Raw genomic sequence first — 17,862 nt, forward strand, 5'->3', positions numbered from 1 at the left:
TTTCTGATGACACATATTCTGTATTTTGAGTTCATTTCTCAAGACTTTTTGTAGTCACCACTGATCCTCAAATGCATTTTTCTTCAAGTTATAAGATGAAAGGCATATACTGAGCTCCTCACAACTCTCAGCAACTTTTTTTCTTTGGATTCTTCTGACCTTCCTATCTTCCACCACAAATAATATGAAACCACTAGAAACTATTTCTTCCAAACAATTTGGCTTTTGGCACAAAAAAATTCACACCGATGGCAACCACAACACATCATCTTGGTCTATGGACAGGTCTCAGGATGAAATCCAAAGAAAGATCTTGTCACCAATACGATACCATGTGGGCTTTGGGTACAATGTACTCTAAACGCGTTCCATCGCTGAGGAGGTAGCAGATGACGACGACGACGACGGCGACTCGGTTACCACCGCCTCCTTCTCCTTTGTTCCTTCCTTCATGGGTTCGGACTTCCCCCCTCCTTCTCCAAGAGCAAGGTCAAGGGGAGCTTCGACGGACGGGTAGACCCTCTTACTCGACCCCTCCACGGCCGTCCCATCCGCTCGCCGCCTCACCGAGAACGTCCGCAGCAGGAATCCCCACCGCCCGCTCCACCCCCGTCGATACCCCCTGCTCCCGCTTGCCACCCCGCGGACCCGTGGCTCCGCCACACTCGCCGCCCGCCGGAGCCCTGCTGCCGTGAAGATCTCCCTTCTTATGTCCTCCGGAAGCCGCAGCGTGTACCGGTCTACCTCCTCCCCCTCGTGCCCCGTGGAGTGCCACCTCCGGTACCCCACCGACGGCCGCCCCGCTTCCAGATCTCCTTCCTCCATCGCTCCGGACTCCTCCGCAGGCGTGGACTCGCAGGCGGCGGCGATGGAGTCGGCGGCCGCCGGCTCGGCGAGGTTGGCACGGCAAACAGGGCAGGTGACGTGGGTGTCGAGCCAGATATCGATGCAGTCGACGTGGAACACGTGAGAGCACCTGGGGAGCAACCGGAGGGTGTCTTCGTCGGCGAACTCGGAAAGGCACACAGCGCACTCCAGCGTATCGTTCCCTTTTTTGTGCTCCTTCGCCTCGGAATACGCCATGGTAGGGAACGAAGCGAGCACCTCCGGGTCGATTCCCCGCCGCACGGTGCGACGGGAGACCGCGCCGGACTCCACGACCCCGGAGGGTCGAGTCCCGCTGGAACTGCCGGAGCTGCACTGCCGCAGGTAGACGGAGAAGAATCCAAGGAAGAAGAAGCCACAGATGAAGGCGATGATGAGGGCGGCGATAGTGGGGTTGATCTTGACGTTGTAGCCGCTGTAGGGGCTGTCGCCGAAGGGCGTTTGAGAGGCCTGAGCGTCGACACAGCGGGGAGTGACGAGAACCAGAGTGAGCACTAAGAGCGGAAGCGACGCCGTCCCATGGGCGAGTGCTGGGGTCGGGCGGTGGTTTGCCGTCGCCATAGTTGGAATCAGGGAGGTGTTCGATCGGTGGCGCCGATGGGGAGCGGCAATAATTATAAGATGCCGGTTTGCCGTGGGCGTGAAGTTAGAGGGAGGGAAGTCAATGGTTGAACTTTGACTTTTAATGTAGATCGGCGAACGTATGCGCGCGGTCGTGATGAAAGCCCCACCTCTCACCGTGGACGCGAGTCAGCTATCAAACCAAGGCCCGAGTACAGGAAACACTTCCACCACCTTGCCTTCTATTTGGATTGCTTTGCTTGTTGCGGTGGGTTTTGCTGAACCCTGTTTGGACCGAGGTAACAGAGCGTTTTTGTCTTCGCATGCGGGGGCGGAGACGCAGAGGGAAGAGTCCTGTCGAGTGTGCCAACAAAACAGAGTATGTTTAACGCCACAGCGATCGAAAGATTTGACGGTGACTCGCAGACCGCGCCTTTGCCGCGCAACTCCAACCTTCGCATTGATCAAGTAGAAAAATACGAGCCCAAAAATAGAGTTCCTTGCGATATGTACTCTTTGACGAGCTTGACACACATTAAAGCATACGTTCCCCTTCCTTGTTGCTCTTTCGAGAGAGAGAGAGAGAGAGAGAGAGAGGGAGAGAGAGAGGTTTCATTTAATGCATAAGACAGAGGCTTATTTCCTTTATTGCTCTGTTTTAGCTTTCAGAAACTGCTGACATCCTCTGTAGTGTGTGAGAAGCCACAATGTTTTACTCTGTAATTGCAGACCACTTCTGTTGTCTTCCAGTATAATTAACATAGCCAAATTGGAAAAGAAGGAGCTTTGTCCTTTACCATGGGCGAGCACCAGTTTCCGAGAAAGATGTTGAAGGCCTGCACTTGCCTTAATAATGGCTGGAGCATCAAATGTCAGTGCTCAAGATTATGATGCAGTTGACACAGAGTAGTTCCCTGTTAATTTCTTCTGGATCAAAGAAGAGTGGCCACATTAATTTATGCTGCAAAATGTCTGCTCAAATCTGCAACGCAAAAGAGCAGAAATGCTCGATCTGACTTTGTGATTGAATACTGCTTTCTTGTCAGGCAAAAATTTCTAACTATATGTTGAGAGGATCATTATAAAACCAGTTTAGAGCTCATCCATGAAGGAGATTGTACACCTACTTGTTCTATACAAAACCAGTTTGGAATTTTCTACCTTTGTTGTCAGATTACAGACACTAAATAATGATAATAATGTGCACATGGTGGGACTGTGTAGATCAAGTCCCCATCGATTACATGCATCATGAGCCAGTGGAGCCATTTCTACTGTCAACTATGATAGATGTATCATTGTGAGAAGAAAGGCTAATAAGAGTTCAGAAACACATCTCCAACTTCCTTCCCTGTATACTTCTGCTGCTGCCTGGAACAAGAAATGGAGCTTAGCAGTCACCTGCCTTTCCTAAGAAGATAAGATATACTAAAACAATCTCGAGACACTCTGCAATTTATTGCTTCAAGGGAAAATTTCCTGCAAGAAAAGCCCAAAAAAAGCCACCTGTATCTATCCATCTCTCTATCATTCCACCAGCCTTGTTCCTTGCAAGACTCCAATGACCAATCCATACTCCTCTCCAGAAGTTTTTGGCGTCTTCATCCATCTCACCGTTGCCATCACGCTAAATCCCTTGAAAGTGGTGTAATGTGGCGAAGTCGGAGCATAGCCTGTTGGTGTCACCAAGCACGCAATGCATCATATGAACTGCTCTAGAACACCCATAAAAAGCATCAGCAAGAGTCTCCTCTCTCCTCTCATCGAAGAGGTCCTCCTGTGTGCGGCTCATCCAACATGTCCATGATCAGATCATTGGCTTCCTTCTACCGTCGTAAGGTTTATCTCCTTGGTCAGCATGGACCTCGTTCTCACGGCATCATCGTGCGGCATACCCAAGGCCCGGCTACGCTGAATCGAGAGAGACGTAATCATTGCACAAAGATGTATGTACACAGTGAATCGAGCACTGACGCTGATGTCAGACAACCATCTTCGCACAGGCCTCCACCTCGATCGCCCCTCTCGACTTGGTATCTATCATCATCTCCTCTTTACATGCCCACCATGATGCAAAAACCCTCCATGGACTTTAAGCCTCTTTCAACCATTGCAATGTCGCAGGGCAAGATGGGTTCTCGGGTCTATGCTAACTCTGATACTGCCATTCTGGGAAAAGAAATGGAGGACCTTATTGAGAATAGAAGGTACAGGAATCCTATCTCTGATCGCATTCGGAACAATCGTCAGGCCGTGAAACGTGGTCTTAACCTATTTCATTTTATTAGGTGAGGTGGAGATGGTCACAGACGCAGTGGAAGAAGTGTTCGAGGTGGTGGAGAAGGTGGCAACTGTTGTGGAGAAGGTCTCATCGGAGGTGGCAGAGAGGCTTCCTGAGGAGGGGAAGCTAAAAGATGCAGTGTTATCAGTCGAGCATGTATCGCGAGAAGCTGCAGAAGATGCTCACCTTGCAAAGGACATCATTCATAAGGTGACTTCGCCCACACACCAATTACTTTCTCCTCCTTTTACTGAATCAGAAAAGACATGGAAGAAGATGAAGTTGACATGCATGTTGAGCCGCCTCCTTCCTAGTCACTTCATGAGATCTATCTGTTTAGGTTTGCTATGTCCATTTATGCTTGCTTCACGCACAAGTACAAGCAATTGGACTAAGCAGTTGAGGAGTGTGACCTTTTCCTTTCTGCCATTTAAATGCTCTAAAGGCAATCTCCAGTTTGACAATGTTCATTCATGGCAATGTGCAGTTGGATGAAGTGAAACAGGAGGTGGAGTTGCTCTTGGAGTCCGTCGTCGACGCAGGGAAGAAGGTAGATGGAAAGAAATAGATGTGAGGTAGAGGAATAATGCAAGAACGAAAAGGTGGCTCTTATGGAGGAAATTGAATGTTAAATATTTAATATTTTATGGAGGAAATTGAAATTGTCTAATTGGAATCCAACAGCATTTTGGATCACTTATTCAATATTTTTTTCCAAATTATAATATGATTGAACAGATATTATAATTACTATTATAATAATTTACATGTATTATAATTATCGTCAACTTAGCTTCATTTTTCGGCTATAAAATCAAAATAATTTACATATATTATAATTACTATTATTAATCGATGTTTTTTCCCCCAATTTTTGCTCGTGTACGCGTGCGATCGCCCCATGTGCGCATCGGTTTCATCCACACGCATTGCAAACAATTTCTTGCAATCTGCACCACAGCTGGATCTTTACCACACATGACCAATAACAAATTCCATTCCTACTATTCGACTCGCGGATCGAATCATAGCACATGCAGACAATGGCATAATGGTAAAACTCTCGAAAGAATGAATCATAGCACATGCAGACAATGGCATAATGGTAAAACTTATGAAAGAATGAATCACTGGCTCATGTCCGACCGTACATCAAATGTCAATGATAAGGACCGCTCCACTCCAAGGACAAATAATGATAATACTAATAATATTAATATAGAGACAATAAATAGAGTTCAGTGGGGACGTCGCGAGGGGGAACCGCCACGGATCTACAGCGCGAGGGCCACCGCAGCTGCGGCGGCCACAACAGCGGTCCAGCTGACGGGAAGGGCGAAGGCGCCACTATCCCCTGCTGGCGTGGTGGGAGCAGTCGCAGGGGGGGTTGACACCGACGCCGGTGTGGACGCGGGCGACTCGGAGGGGCTCGCGGAGGTCGGCGGGCCGGGAGGGGATGCGGCAGGGGTCTTCGCTGAGGGAGCGGGTGACGGCGGAGTGGAGACGGGGGAGGTGGCCGGGGGTTTGACGGGGGCGGCGGCGGGGGGCTTCACGGGGGCCGTGGCGGGAGGCTTCGATGGGGCGGCGGCGGGAGGCGTCAAAGGAGCCGGAGCAGGGGGCTTCACTGGGGCCGTGGCGGGAGGCTTCGATGGGGCGGCGGCCGGCCCCTGGGCGAAGGAAACCACGGCGAGCGACATCAGGGCGAGCGCGAGCACGGAGAAGCGGATGGAAGCGACCGCCATTTCGAGATCAGGGAAGAGGCGAGAGACAGATCGAGATCAAGGGAGGTCGGGATGAGGGTTTCCACTGTGACGAGAGACGTGGTGGTGCGAGGGGTATATAAAGAGGAAAGGAAGCTTCGATATAATTATATTTCCTTTTATTTTAATTCCTTACCTTAAGACGGTGATGACGGTGGCGGTTTGGTGGGGGAGTCTGTTTCGAGCTGTTCAAGGAGGGGAGACCGTTTCGCTTCTGGTGGCCATCTGATGAATAGCGGACGGCGACCGATCGGGTCCGCGCGTCCAACTCTACCGGATTCCGTCAAGCATCGGTTTCCGCGTTTCTTTTGGTGGACGAAGTCAGTCATTCACCCACCCGCCTGTCGCCGTGCCTAATACGCGGAGATCCATCGCGATGGAACGGTCGAACGTTGCCAGAGAATGTGAACGTTGGGGGAACACGAAGAAGCTGCGAGGAAGTCCAACTAGCCGTTTGAAGTAATCGAAAAAAGAAAGCAAATGATCGATCATTCGTACCACAACGACGTTACCCTACAAATTACCTGGCTTCTGATTGGAGGCGGAGCTGAAGGGATCCACTTGCGGGCCCGGGTGAAGGAGGTAGTGAGTTTAAGTTAAATCATCAAACGGGCGACAGATGGCATGCAGGTTTAATTTACAGATCGGTAACATGATTCGATCGATCTTTTCTTAGTAGGACAGCTGGAGAAGCACGTGGGAGGTTGGCACACAGTTGTGAGATGGCTGTACCGCGCTGTGGCGAGTTGGCACGCGTCCGCGGCGAACCGGACGGCTGTGATCGGGGTGTCGTGATGATATGGGGAACGATTCCCGGACCAATGCATGCTTTTTGCAGGTGATAGATACTTGCGTCGCTTTGTGTAAGTTTCAAGTTTATAATCTAATGATAGAATGTTTTTATTGAATTTTAATTTAGTTTCGCATAATGTTTAATTAGGCAGAATAAAGGAACCTTCTCTCTCCATTCACCAGAAGTGGAGAATGATACGTAGCCCATTGGGCCATAATAGATGGGCCATTATTGGGCTTAAAGAGTTTGATCCTCAGGGTGTGTGCATATCTTCGACAATGTCCTTCAACATCTCCATGTTTTCTGATTCATGTTCAGTGAGGTTGAGAAATATATGAGGGAATGTGATATAAATTTTTCCTGCAAAATTGAAACCAGTTTAGTAATTCTAAACACAGCCCTATATGGAGTCTCTGCAAACCCATCTCTCTCTTTCAGCACTGAAAGAGCTTTTTATCATGCACTGCCACATCATAAAAGATTGGAAATCTTCTTATGATAGGCTACAATGTAAAAAAATATAAAGGAACAAATGTATAGATGTCCTTAGGCTCATCATAGGCATTGTGCACCTCTCCCCACCACTGCTTTTGCCTTTCTACTGTGTGGGATTCCTGGGGCCAACATGACGATGACATGTAGCTGAAAGACCCATCTATCACCTTCCTAGACCACTAGAGTCAATGGTTGGTGCACTGCACGTAGTTCCAAGTTTATGCAGCAATTGGTTGTTGCGACATTGTGAACCAAAAAGGGTCCTTGTTCTGCTTTCTTCTGCACTTGGGATTGCTTTGCCGACTTGGAAGGGAAGAAGAAGGAGATGGGAGAAAATGATAGTTGCGGCTGAGGGAGACGATCCTTGTTAGATTGTGGCTATTGATTGTGTAGGTGCTCAATTTCAACAAAATCAGTTTATTTGTCAGTCTAATTTAGCTTCTTAAGCTATTGCATTTGATTGTGATGATTGCTAAATTTTGCTTGTTCCCTGATAGAACATGCTAGAGCATTTGCCTTCATATATATCTGATCTTGTTTGCTGCTAAACTACTGTTATTGCTGCTGCTACTTTGGTAGTATTTAAACAGCCAAGGTTTTGGTTAATACATGTCAAAATAAAAGAGCATATACTGTTTACTATCTTCAAAGATAAATTATAATTATGGTCTTTAAGCATTTCTGTGTTTCAAATCAACCATTGGCTGTCAATTATCACCTTATGATTTAAACAAATTTCACCAGATATTGATAGCATGGGAAGAAGATGTTTGCTTTTTTTCTGGCTAGTTATGTTAAGCTTGATGACATAGCTAAACCAACAAGATAGGATAGCCTCTTTTAAGCATATTGAATGTTATGTACCTACAGTATTGAATTGCCGGCAAATATATCATAAGACTCATTTAAATAGCTCAATGGTAGCTGCATTGTGGGACAAACCTGATATTAGTTGCTGATACGTATGTTTAGGCATCGGCTGTGTCGATCCAAATCGTAATCTCATTACGGATATATGGTCTCAAGTATTGTCCTTTTCCATAAGAATCTCATTAGTAGGAAATTTAGGAGACATGGATCAGAGATTCAACTGATAGAAAGAAGGGAGGTAGAAATTTTGTGTTTCATAGCACAAGTCAGCCACCCTCAAATTTTAGTTTTGAGGGAAAGCCACAATCCCAGACCTAATACATGACTCTCTGTTCCCTGCAAATAAGTTTGAAGTGGCTGTATGTGTTCTACATGGTTATTCACTAAATGTTTCTTGGATACAAATGCAAGAAATCAACCTTCATTTGTGCATGCCATGAAAAGTTGGAACTATCAGCTTAGATCTTATGCCTCGGGAATTTATGAAACTTTTTCAGCTACAAAAAGCTATAGAAAATACAGTAGCTAGCTTTTTTATTAAGATCTCTATGTGATTTAAGAAAAAGAAGAATCTCAGTAATTTGAATTGAATACAGCTGATGATTTTGGATCGAGGGACTGGACCATGTGCATCATTACTCCGGCACTGTACCAGATCATGTGAGCATCTGACAATCAACAAGAAAAAGAAGCAGAAAACCCAGATAAGTTGAGATCCATCATTTAGTTGAATTCAGTAGATTTTTGTTATATGATAGATAGGTACTAATGGACCAAAGTTTTCCTTGGAAACTGGAAACTATGAATTGCTGATTTGGTGCTTGAAATGGATTCACTGTTTGTTTTGGGGGGTGGGAGTAAACAAAAAAACTTTAATCAGCCAATTTTACTTTGGAAAATCTTTAACCATCAAAACCAACATAGCGATGATGCGACTGCACACTTGCAAAACAATGTTATCCACAGGTATTATGCCAGGGCAAAGACTAGATAAATCTGACATCAAATTGGATGGGACTTTGGACTGAAACATTAGGTACTTATCAACTCACAAAATATATACTTTGCTTCAGATAATGGGAACAGATTTTTATCCCAGCTCATACCAATCTTTTTATACATGCATCACAGAACATGATATTCTTTTTTATACATGCATCACAGATTTTTATCACAGAACATGATATTCTCAATGATCAAGATGTAATTTTTTTTATGGTAATAATGATGCTCGACATAACTTGCATTTATGAGAAGCTGTATGACAGATGTAAAGAAAAATTATGGTTTAAATTCATCATTGTCTGTATTATTCAATAGACTCTGAACTCCTGTTAGAATCTTATTTTGTTTATCGAAATGTTGTATTTCGAATTCATGCAGTTAACACAAATCATTATTTTTATTGATTAAACAAAATGTAGAGTGACTTTAGGATATGACAGTTTACCCAAAACATTTTAGAATCCTTAGTATGCTTTAACAGCTAACACAGTTAAAAGCTGGAGAAGGTGAACCATTGACATACCAAAAGCAAATACACTATGCAGATCTGTAAATTTATCTTCAGAAATTGTATGTTGTGGGAATATCAGCATAATGTTGTGTGCCACGGTTTTGTGTCTTCCCTATCTCATCAGCATAATGCACCTGATGTTTACGCAAGGAAATGATAGGTTTAGCTACATAAGTAAAGCTTTCTTAGGGCCTACAGGTGAAAACTATTAATAAAAATCTCTCATCCTCCACTCTTCCACATAATACTATATAAACTGGCATTAGCTACCCATAAGCAAAGCCAACTCTGAGTGTAGCTTTCATTTCATTTAGGTGTCATTGGATTTGTTCTCACCACTCATTACTAAGATCAGCCTCTCAATCCTCTAAACCTACCACCATCAGAATTCAGCTGTTTTTTTATGTATAGGCTGATGGATTCCTGCAGCAGCTTCCTGTTCTGTTTCTCTGAAATCTTTGTTTAGGCTCTTAGCAAACTTAGAGATGTACATAGAGAAGATTCACAAAGAAAGCTCTGTATCCTGTAAAGAGAGCTCAGAGGCAGATGCTATGGGCCTAAACAAGGACAAAGGAGAGGTACCATAAAACAAAGTAACTCCTCGACTCCTTGTTTATCTCACCCCCCTGCCCTTCACTCCCTCAACCCTTGCAAAAAGAAACCTTGTCATATGCTACCGACTTCATCTCCCTTCATACCACCTCTGAAGCCAATCAACAGAGAAAGAAAGCACCGAAACCCAATGGAGAGGTTCAGCGGTTCAGGCTCCTTTGAAGGACTAGAAGGAGAAGATGTTGGTGCCATCGCCATCCCTACTTCAGGTTAGTACATGCGAGTCGCTCTTCTTTCATGCTAACCTCAACATTCTTGTAACTTGTAACGCTTTGTTTGTGTTACTTTGTAGAGGAAACGAAGGGGAAGCGTGAACAAAGATTCCAATCTCTTCTTTCTGATAGAATAGAGGAGGTAGAGGAGGATGAGGAGCTATGCTCCCACGGGCAGTCGTCAGTTGGAGAGAAGAAGCGCCGGCTCAGCTTAGATCAAGTTAAAGCTCTGGAGAAGAACTTTGAGGTGGAGAACAAATTAGACCCAGAGAGTAAGGTGAGACTGGCACAAGAAATCGGCCTCCGGCCACGTCAAGTGGCCATCTGGTTCCAGAACCGCCGCGCCCGGTGGAAGACGAAGCAGCTCGAGCGCGACTACAGCGCTCTGAAAGCCCGGCACGACGCTCTCAAGCTCGACCACGACGGCCTCCGCCGCGACAAGGAGGCCCTCGAAGCGAACGTGAGTACTGAACATTGGATTGTCATAGATGATGAACTCTGCATGATTGCGATGATCACTGGTGGTGCAGGTGAGAGAGCTGAAGGCCGCGTTAGCAGCGAGGTCGGCAGTGGCTGCTGAGAAAGAGAAGAGGCTAGCTATTGTCTACAAAGATGGCACATCGGACACTGATTCAAGCGTGGCGTTCCTTGACGAAGCCAGTCCTTATTCTGGTGTGGTATTGGACCAACACAGCCTCATCGGACTGGGGTCTCGCTGCTCTTCCTTCTTGTTCGAGAGCACAGCTCAAGATGAGATGGGGTTCCCGTACGGGGAGATGCCTTGCAGTAGCTTGTTATCGGAGGAAGACGCACCAAGCGTCTTCTCTTGGTACTGCTCCGAAGGATGGGACTGAGTCCTTGAAGCAGCACAGCACTGATGTTACTGTGTCGTACTTATGTTAAAATGGAAATGTAAATGGAACTAGATTTACTATGATGTCGTGAGAACTCTGTTCTCTCTCTCTCTCTCTCTCTCTCAATCTCTCTCGGTAGAGGAATCGGTCTGATTGGAGGAAGCAAAATAACAACATAAAGTTTCTTCTTTTAATAGAGAACGACATCAAGTTAATGTGGCAAATGAATAGATTGTTTGGAGTATTTTTCAAAGTTAGTATAAATTATTCTTTGTGAGAAGGGTGATTAGGATTCCAATCATAAAAATATATTTTTTAGTAGGTATAAAAGGAAGAACATTGTTCATTGTGAGGAGTCTCTTTGTACCCGATTGAATTTTAGTGCAGCTCATGACTTTTTCGCTTCTTGAGGAGACTAAATTGCCAAAAGAATCAGAGAAAGTCAGAGACAGAGAGAGAGAGAGAGCAGTGAAGGCGTTGGCATACAGTGTCGACTCTCGACAAAAGGAGGGAGCATAACACTGTAAGCGGGGGGGGGGGGGGAGAAAGAGCTGATCGTTTGGGAGAGAAAGAAAAGCATATCGTTTGGATGCTTTTGATTTCGTCGAGAACACAGCACAGCTCGTCAGACATCTTTGCCGTATTCTTTCGAATTCTTTTCCGCTCTGCTCTTCCTTTTTTTTTCGCAAAGGCATCATAAAGTTTAGCGGCAGAAGAAAAAAAGGGGAGAACAATTGGGTGTTTCGATGAACCAAACACACAGGCCTCTCAGATAGAGACCCATCGATCACTGTAGATGAGGGAGGTGCAGTTCTCATAGAGTGGGGATCGATTCATCACACAGTGAAGAAGATGGTGGTTGTTTAATATGATAAAACTGGTGGCTTTGTGTTATATTATAGAATGAATTTCTGGAAAAAAAAATACTTAAGTGTTTTTTTTAAATAAATAATATTTTCTAAAACAACCATTCTATCCTTATGTGTGTCACTCCACTTTGCGTGACTAATCTCCTTGGTTGCCCTCTCCGCCCATGTGTGGATGGGCTCCATCAGCTATCACTCTCTTTTCCCTTGATCGCTTGTGTTTGTGTACATGTTAGTCCCCTCTACATATGGACGAGTAGGCTAAATTGGCCACCGTCTCCTCTCTCTCTTGATCACTTGCGTCTCTCCGCACAAGTTAACCCCGTCAGGTCCAACGAAGACGACGTAGGGAGGAGAAGGTGACGGTGGTTTCGACGAAGGTAGAGATAAAACAATTATTTTAGAAATGTTATCTGAAAGTTTTTTAAGATTGAGATGCTTTAAAAAAAAATTTAAACTTTTTCACCAAAAAAAAATCATCATATATTATATTCCCTCCTTTGCTTACAGGAATCTTTGAGACAGCCCCCAAAGGTAGTGGGGGTGGCAGGTTCCATCTTCACCAGCATATTCGAAAGAATGAGAGAGGCAAAGAAAAAAAAAAAAGAATGAAAGAGTGGATGTATTTTAAATAAATAAATTGAAGATAACAAATGAATGTGAAATTTAGATGCTTTCTATAAGTACTTTGATTTCAAGATATAACAGTTTTGAGTAGGTTTTGATACTCACCTTTGAACTATGGAATAACTGACTTGTGATTATATTGAGCATGGATTATGAACCTAAAAATATATAAGGCTAAGTTAATAATGGTTATACATCCATTAAGGCCAAGTCCTCTTAATGGTCATACATCCAACAACCCTAACTTTGGTTTGCTGATGGAACCCCACTTTTCTCATTAGAGAAACAAAAAGCAGGTTTGAGAGAGGCTCAAGTGGCACAGCACTCACTCATCTTTTGGAACAAGTTGGGGTCTCAAGAACAGTGGCCATGGCTTTCCATTTTTGGAACATCGCCTTGGTATATTTTCCAAGAGGAATAATGCAATGCAAGAAATCCTTGCTTTAGGTGTCAAGCTCATCGTATCCCTTTCCATCTATAAATTACATCTGGTTTGGTATATGTCTGCCTCCTTATAGGGCCAATTCATTAATAAGGAGATATGACTTCTGTAGAGCCACGAGGAAGTGAAGAGGAAGGGGTCACATACTCTCGGAGCTTTTTGGGCTTACTACCTTGCAAACTATGTAACTATATGCATCGTACAGATGAGAAGTTGATGAAGCATACACAAAATTCTTGGCTACGGTGTCCTCTTGAAATCATCCGATGAGAAGGTCTGCATTGCCAATGTCTCTTTCTTTTGCTCATCCATCCTTACTTTCTTTTACTTATCGTCCCTTTATATTCATTATTTTTTGTCTTCTCGTCTTTTTTTTTTTTTTCTTTACATGAAAGCTTTCTGTCTTAGGTCTTAACCTAACAATAGTTCTATCCAACCATATTTTCCTTTCGACAACAAAGAAATCATAAGATATAATATATCTTATGAATGAGCATACTTTTTAGATTCATGGGAACATTGATTTATGGAATTTGAAAATTAATGAAAATATTAGTTGGAGTTGGTATTTTTTTTAGCGTAACTTTTCCTTTACAAGATGGTTTTGCTAAGATTATTCTATTAGCACTATGTTTGAGTGTTTGTAATATGCCTCTTTATGCTAAGCTAATATTTTTTAATGTTGATTTATTAAATTTTTCTTCACTAGTTTTAGATTTTATTTTGAATGAAACATCACTTGTTGATAGAATTTATAGAATTGATATTTTTAATTCCTTTTATAATGATGATGGGTTTTAGAGATATGATGTATATAGCGTTGCATCATGCAAAATTGGCTTATCGATTCTTGTAATCAAGTTTGGGATGGGTGGCAATGACATTGGTAGCATCCTATTTTACCTCAAAGTTAACTTCCTTTGGTGTAGGACATGATGGCCATTTATAGTAAATGTCTTGTAGGCACTTATTAATTGCCCATTTGGTATTAGTTTTTGAGAATATTTTCCTACTCAATTGGTTATGAGTTTAAAATTCTTTGAGTAATAGCATGATATGATAGGTCTTTGGATTAGGGATAGATCTATACTTTCAAAGACTATTATTATTATTATTATTATTATCCATAGATCTATTATTTTTATTATTATTATTATTATTATTATTGATCAAGTAGGTCATTTATTTGATATGAAAGAAGTAAATTATTTATTTAGTCTAATGAAATATATTAAATATAATAATAATTATTATAATAGAAGGTACTACTAAAGTAGCTTAGTTGATAGGGATCATAATGATATATTTTAAGGTTTGAGGTTCAAATCTCATTTTCATCACTTATTTTTTATTAAAAAAAAATATTTTTTTAACTTTAAATATTTATTATCGAACATCACTTGAGCTCATCAGTCCCCTTACGAAGGACGAGCATATATATAACAAGCAACCGTATATAGATAGCAATTTGAAATATTTGGTGTGCTTACTAAGTAACTCTAATTTGAAATAATTGTAATCAGATTTTTTGTTGTTGTATGTACTATGATCATCATGCAGCCTTGCAAGTGAACATGATGATGGATACATTAGTTTTTGTTAAGCTAATTCTTCTCCTTTCTGAGAGAGTTACTAGTCCTATTTTGGCAAGTACGCTGCTGCTGTTGCTCGGGATATGCATTGGGAGTAGCTGCCACGTCCTTTTCTGATACCTGTAAACAAAAAGAGTAGGAAAAGAAAGTTTGTAGTCCCAGAAATGGGCCAACATGTCGGTTGAATGGTTGGTTGTCCTCGTGGCGATCTAAGAACCTCGGTGATTTAACTGATACGGTGGACGACACCCACTCTTTTCTTCTTCCTCTGCATTTCGTTCCCTTTGTATTCACCAATTTTCCACTAAGCCATGATGCAACCAACACTAGAGTTCTGCAGCGTGTTCATCATTTTGTGTTTCGCCTAGCTTTCTAGAGATATTATTTTGATCATCATCTATCTCTACCATGATGATGAATGGCATTTGGATTTTAACTCGAAAAGCATTTCAACAGCGTATCACTTCCTCCTCCTCCTCATCAGGTGATTCATCATCATCATTCATTTATTTCATTCATTTTGAAGGCCCGTAAATGAGTCCTAAGACCACCTGTAACTTTTTTTTGACCCAAAGTCGTAATTTTTTTTATCCAAAGTTTTTAATTTCGTACCAAACCAACGTATCTTGATACAGTATAAGGTATCGAGCGGTATGCAAGTGTATACCAGATGGTATGCCAAAAAAAAGATATAAAATCTTTAAAGTTCGACATCCTAAGTAGAAATGAGTGACGACGAAGAAGGCAATTTACAAAGGCCACCTGCAAATTTTTTGATCCAAGGTTTCTAATTTATTTCATCCATCATGATTGTGCAAATCAGTCTTTGAAGGCCGACAAATGAGCCCAAGTCAAGACCACCTACAACTTCTTTGATCTACACATTTAAACTTCCAAAATATGCCAACATTACAACCCACTTTCACTTGGCTTCAATCATGTCTTACTAAAAATTAGTTCAGCGTAATGCTCGATTCCACAAATCGGATTCACAATAAACTTACTTCAGCTCCATAGTGAGCTTCACATCATCATCATTATCCATAGAGACAACCCCAAACCAATATATGGCACAATTTACCACAAAAGACGCACAATATATATGCATCCAACTAAACCAGCCAATACTCGCAACAACAAAACTAAAAGAATGAAATTTCCTGAGCATCATGGTTGTTTGCCATATTATCACTGTCAGAATCCAACCAAACTCTATATGTTCTACGTATAATCTGAGTTTTACAATGTTATCAGGATTAAACCGAACTATACACGTTCTTCTTCGTATAATCTGATTCAAGCCCTCTCGCCACGGATCCTCCTCGCCAACTGGATGTCCCTCGGCATAATGGTTATTCGCTTTGCGTGAATGGCACAGAGGTTAGTGTCCTCGAACAGCCCCACCAGATATGCCTCTGCTGCCTCCTGCAATGCGAGCACTGCATGGCTCTGAAATCGCAGATCAGTCTGCAAAATCATTGAACACAACCGAAAACCATGTGGAAACAATTAGATCATCTGTTTGCATGAACATCAAATTATAAACCATCAAGAATCACCCTAAAGTCCTGAGCAATTTCCTTCACGAGCCTCTGGAAAGGCAGCTTCCTGATTAGAAGCTCAGTGCTCTTCTGGTACTTCCTGATCTCACTGTCAATACCAAGCATTCATGAGATCTGTAATTTGAGCATGAGGAAAAAGAAAGACCTAGGAAGAATTTTACACGACACACGTACCGAAGGGCAACGGTGCCGGGGCGGAATCGATGTGGCCTCTTCACGCCGCCATTCCCAGCTATAGATTTGCCGGCGGCCTTAACGCATAAGAACACAAAATAATTATCAGTCTCAAAGGATAGGTCATCATCACGTCAGATTAGTAAGACTTGCCAAGGATCACAAAACCTTTGTTGCAAGTTGCTTCCTAGGAGCCTTCCCACCAGTAGACTTGCGTGCTGTTTGCTTAGTTCGAGCCATCTGAGGAACAATTATCATTATATTAGTTCCAAGTACCATGAACTACTACATAAATTCACCAGATATCTAAGTGGATTGTATAAATTAAAGTGAACTAAGGCTATCAGAGATTAAAAAATATATGATCATCGCAATTATTTCCACCCAAATCCCTTCCAAGTACCACAAGATAATCTCAACATCTATTGTTTACATTAGAATCACAACTATCTGTTGCTTTGAGGGGTGTATGAAATCAAAATCATATTTATTCTTTCTGTTGAAACAACAAAACCCTTTGTAGCTAACAAACAAGTTCAAGAACCAACAAATGACACCAAAATTAACTCATGGGTTCTTCATTCTTTGACATCAGAACGTAATAAATCGAATAAATCAAATCAGATTACGTTCTACATGGCGCCTAGTAGTACAGAAGAAGACGCCAATAATCACCATTTTAAATCATAGATTATTTTAGAAGGAAAAAAAGAAGAAGAAAAAACATCTTCATCAGAACAAAGAATCCAAAAACGAAAGATAAATTAAAAAGAGAACTAAGGATCTGATACTTGCAAACAATCTAAATCTCCATGAACAAGAAAGATACCATTCATCAGAGCAAAAGCAATACGAAGTATCAATCCCAAGCAAAACAAAATTAAAGAAACAAGAACAATGTCAAGAAACGTAAACCGACATCATAAGCTGCACAGCAGAAACCATAAACCCTAGCGCTAATCTCATGCGATTCTATCAAGATCCATAAACCAGATGGAGGCAAATTCAACTTGAATGCAGAACTCGAAACTAATCCAATACGAGATCAAGAAGAATCTAAGAAAGGTTTACCCCTCTCTCTCTCTCTCTCTCTCTCTCTCTCTCTCTCTCTCTCTCTCTCTCTCTCTCTTGAGCTCGAAGACGACTCAGACTCCGGCCGATGAGAGATGGGAAACTTCTGCGGAGGGTGAGGCGAAGCCCTATTTATAGGGGAGATGGATGTCGTAGCCAGTGTTGTCTATTACGATCGGACGGTAGAGATTCTCGTGTGAAACGAGTTTAACGGTCAAGATCCTTTTTCTTTTGATGCGTGTCCGAATCAGCCAAAGTCGGCCATTAGTCAACATTTATTTATCCACAAGCGTAGTAGGAACTCGGGAAATCATACAGTTAACACGCATCTTAAAGAGTTCACGTCGCAAAAATTATATGACGATTCGACAACGTGGAGAAACATCACCTAAAGATCGCAAAGATTCGTGAGAACTCTAATCAGAGACTTATCACGCATCTCAAAAAGATCAAGACGCAAAGATTGTATGGTGATTTCTCGACGTGGAGAAACACCACCTTAAGAGGCGTCGTTTTGGCATCGGGACAGCCTTTAGAATGTCCCACCCCACCACTAACCAACGAATCCCAATTAGTGGGCCTATTGAGCCCAAATAATATCATAGTTTGTTTGGGCCCTCTTGTTTGGGCCGTCAACTTGAGGCCTATCTGAATCCTCCTTAATTAAAAAAATACAAAAAATAATTAAA

The 17,862-nt window shown here is 42.6% G+C and overlaps 5 protein-coding genes across 10 annotated transcripts; 2 read left to right on the forward strand and 3 right to left on the reverse strand.

Moving 5' to 3' along the window:
• Nucleotides 1-357: 357 nt before the first annotated feature.
• Nucleotides 358-1,481, reverse strand: LOC135679171 (E3 ubiquitin-protein ligase ATL31-like). The gene has a single exon (XM_065192639.1). The coding sequence runs from the start codon at nt 1,444-1,446 to the stop codon at nt 358-360; it is 1,089 nt and encodes a 362-aa protein (XP_065048711.1). The 5' UTR covers nt 1,447-1,481.
• A 1,647-nt stretch (nt 1,482-3,128) lies between these two features.
• LOC135680617 (uncharacterized) lies at nt 3,129-4,388 on the forward strand. Its single transcript, XM_065194664.1, has 4 exons — nt 3,129-3,479; nt 3,571-3,653; nt 3,735-3,937; nt 4,215-4,388. Exons 1-4 carry the CDS (start codon nt 3,244-3,246, stop codon nt 4,293-4,295), a joined length of 603 nt encoding a protein of 200 aa, XP_065050736.1. The 5' UTR covers nt 3,129-3,243; the 3' UTR covers nt 4,296-4,388.
• Nucleotides 4,389-5,001: 613 nt separating this feature from the next.
• On the reverse strand, nt 5,002-5,469 carry LOC135679174 (lysine-rich arabinogalactan protein 19-like). Its single transcript, XM_065192651.1, has one exon. It carries the CDS (start codon nt 5,467-5,469, stop codon nt 5,002-5,004), a length of 468 nt encoding a protein of 155 aa, XP_065048723.1.
• Nucleotides 5,470-5,798: 329 nt separating this feature from the next.
• LOC135673370 (homeobox-leucine zipper protein HOX13-like) lies at nt 5,799-10,919 on the forward strand. 6 transcript variants are annotated; one of them, XM_065182288.1, is made up of 5 exons: nt 5,799-6,069; nt 6,164-6,350; nt 8,242-9,982; nt 10,066-10,445; nt 10,516-10,919. In XM_065182288.1, the coding sequence occupies exons 3-5, from the start codon at nt 9,832-9,834 to the stop codon at nt 10,837-10,839; spliced, it is 855 nt and encodes a 284-aa protein (XP_065038360.1). In that variant the 5' UTR covers nt 5,799-6,069; nt 6,164-6,350; nt 8,242-9,831; the 3' UTR covers nt 10,840-10,919. The 6 variants fall into 6 exon arrangements, with proteins under 6 accessions (XP_065038360.1, XP_065038354.1, XP_065038363.1 ...); XM_065182282.1 differs by having other exon boundaries at nt 6,164-6,325; XM_065182291.1 differs by having other exon boundaries at nt 6,167-6,325.
• A 4,727-nt stretch (nt 10,920-15,646) lies between these two features.
• LOC135680620 (histone H3.3-like) lies at nt 15,647-16,342 on the reverse strand. Its single transcript, XM_065194673.1, has 4 exons — nt 16,271-16,342; nt 16,103-16,179; nt 15,926-16,016; nt 15,647-15,833 (listed from the first exon to the last, which is right to left on the reverse strand). The coding sequence occupies exons 1-4, from the start codon at nt 16,340-16,342 to the stop codon at nt 15,663-15,665; spliced, it is 411 nt and encodes a 136-aa protein (XP_065050745.1). The 3' UTR covers nt 15,647-15,662.
• Nucleotides 16,343-17,862: the final 1,520 nt, after the last annotated feature.

Source organism: Musa acuminata, chromosome BXJ1-1 (assembly GCF_036884655.1).
Source record: "Musa acuminata AAA Group cultivar baxijiao chromosome BXJ1-1, Cavendish_Baxijiao_AAA, whole genome shotgun sequence".
NCBI classification, from domain to species: domain Eukaryota; kingdom Viridiplantae; phylum Streptophyta; class Magnoliopsida; order Zingiberales; family Musaceae; genus Musa; species Musa acuminata.

Coding starts and splice junctions, on each gene's coding strand:
- LOC135679171 (XM_065192639.1), bottom strand. CDS start 1,446: ATGGCGACGGCAAACCACCGCCCGACCCCAGCACTCGCCCATGGGACG.
- LOC135680617 (XM_065194664.1), top strand. CDS start 3,244: ATGTCCATGATCAGATCATTGGCTTCCTTCTACCGTCGTAAGGTTTAT. Junction 3,654..3,734: donor GACCTTATTGAGAATAGAAG/GTACAGGAATCC, acceptor TCATTTTATTAG/GTGAGGTGGAGATGGTCACA. Junction 3,938..4,214: donor CAAAGGACATCATTCATAAG/GTGACTTCGCCC, acceptor GGCAATGTGCAG/TTGGATGAAGTGAAACAGGA.
- LOC135679174 (XM_065192651.1), bottom strand. CDS start 5,469: ATGGCGGTCGCTTCCATCCGCTTCTCCGTGCTCGCGCTCGCCCTGATG.
- LOC135673370 (XM_065182288.1), top strand. CDS start 9,832: ATGCTACCGACTTCATCTCCCTTCATACCACCTCTGAAGCCAATCAAC. Junction 9,983..10,065: donor CATCGCCATCCCTACTTCAG/GTTAGTACATGC, acceptor GTTACTTTGTAG/AGGAAACGAAGGGGAAGCGT. Junction 10,446..10,515: donor AGGAGGCCCTCGAAGCGAAC/GTGAGTACTGAA, acceptor CTGGTGGTGCAG/GTGAGAGAGCTGAAGGCCGC.
- LOC135680620 (XM_065194673.1), bottom strand. CDS start 16,342: ATGGCTCGAACTAAGCAAACAGCACGCAAGTCTACTGGTGGGAAGGCT. Junction 16,180..16,270: donor GGAAGCAACTTGCAACAAAG/GTTTTGTGATCC, acceptor TTATGCGTTAAG/GCCGCCGGCAAATCTATAGC. Junction 15,834..15,925: donor AAATTGCTCAGGACTTTAGG/GTGATTCTTGAT, acceptor ATGATTTTGCAG/ACTGATCTGCGATTTCAGAG.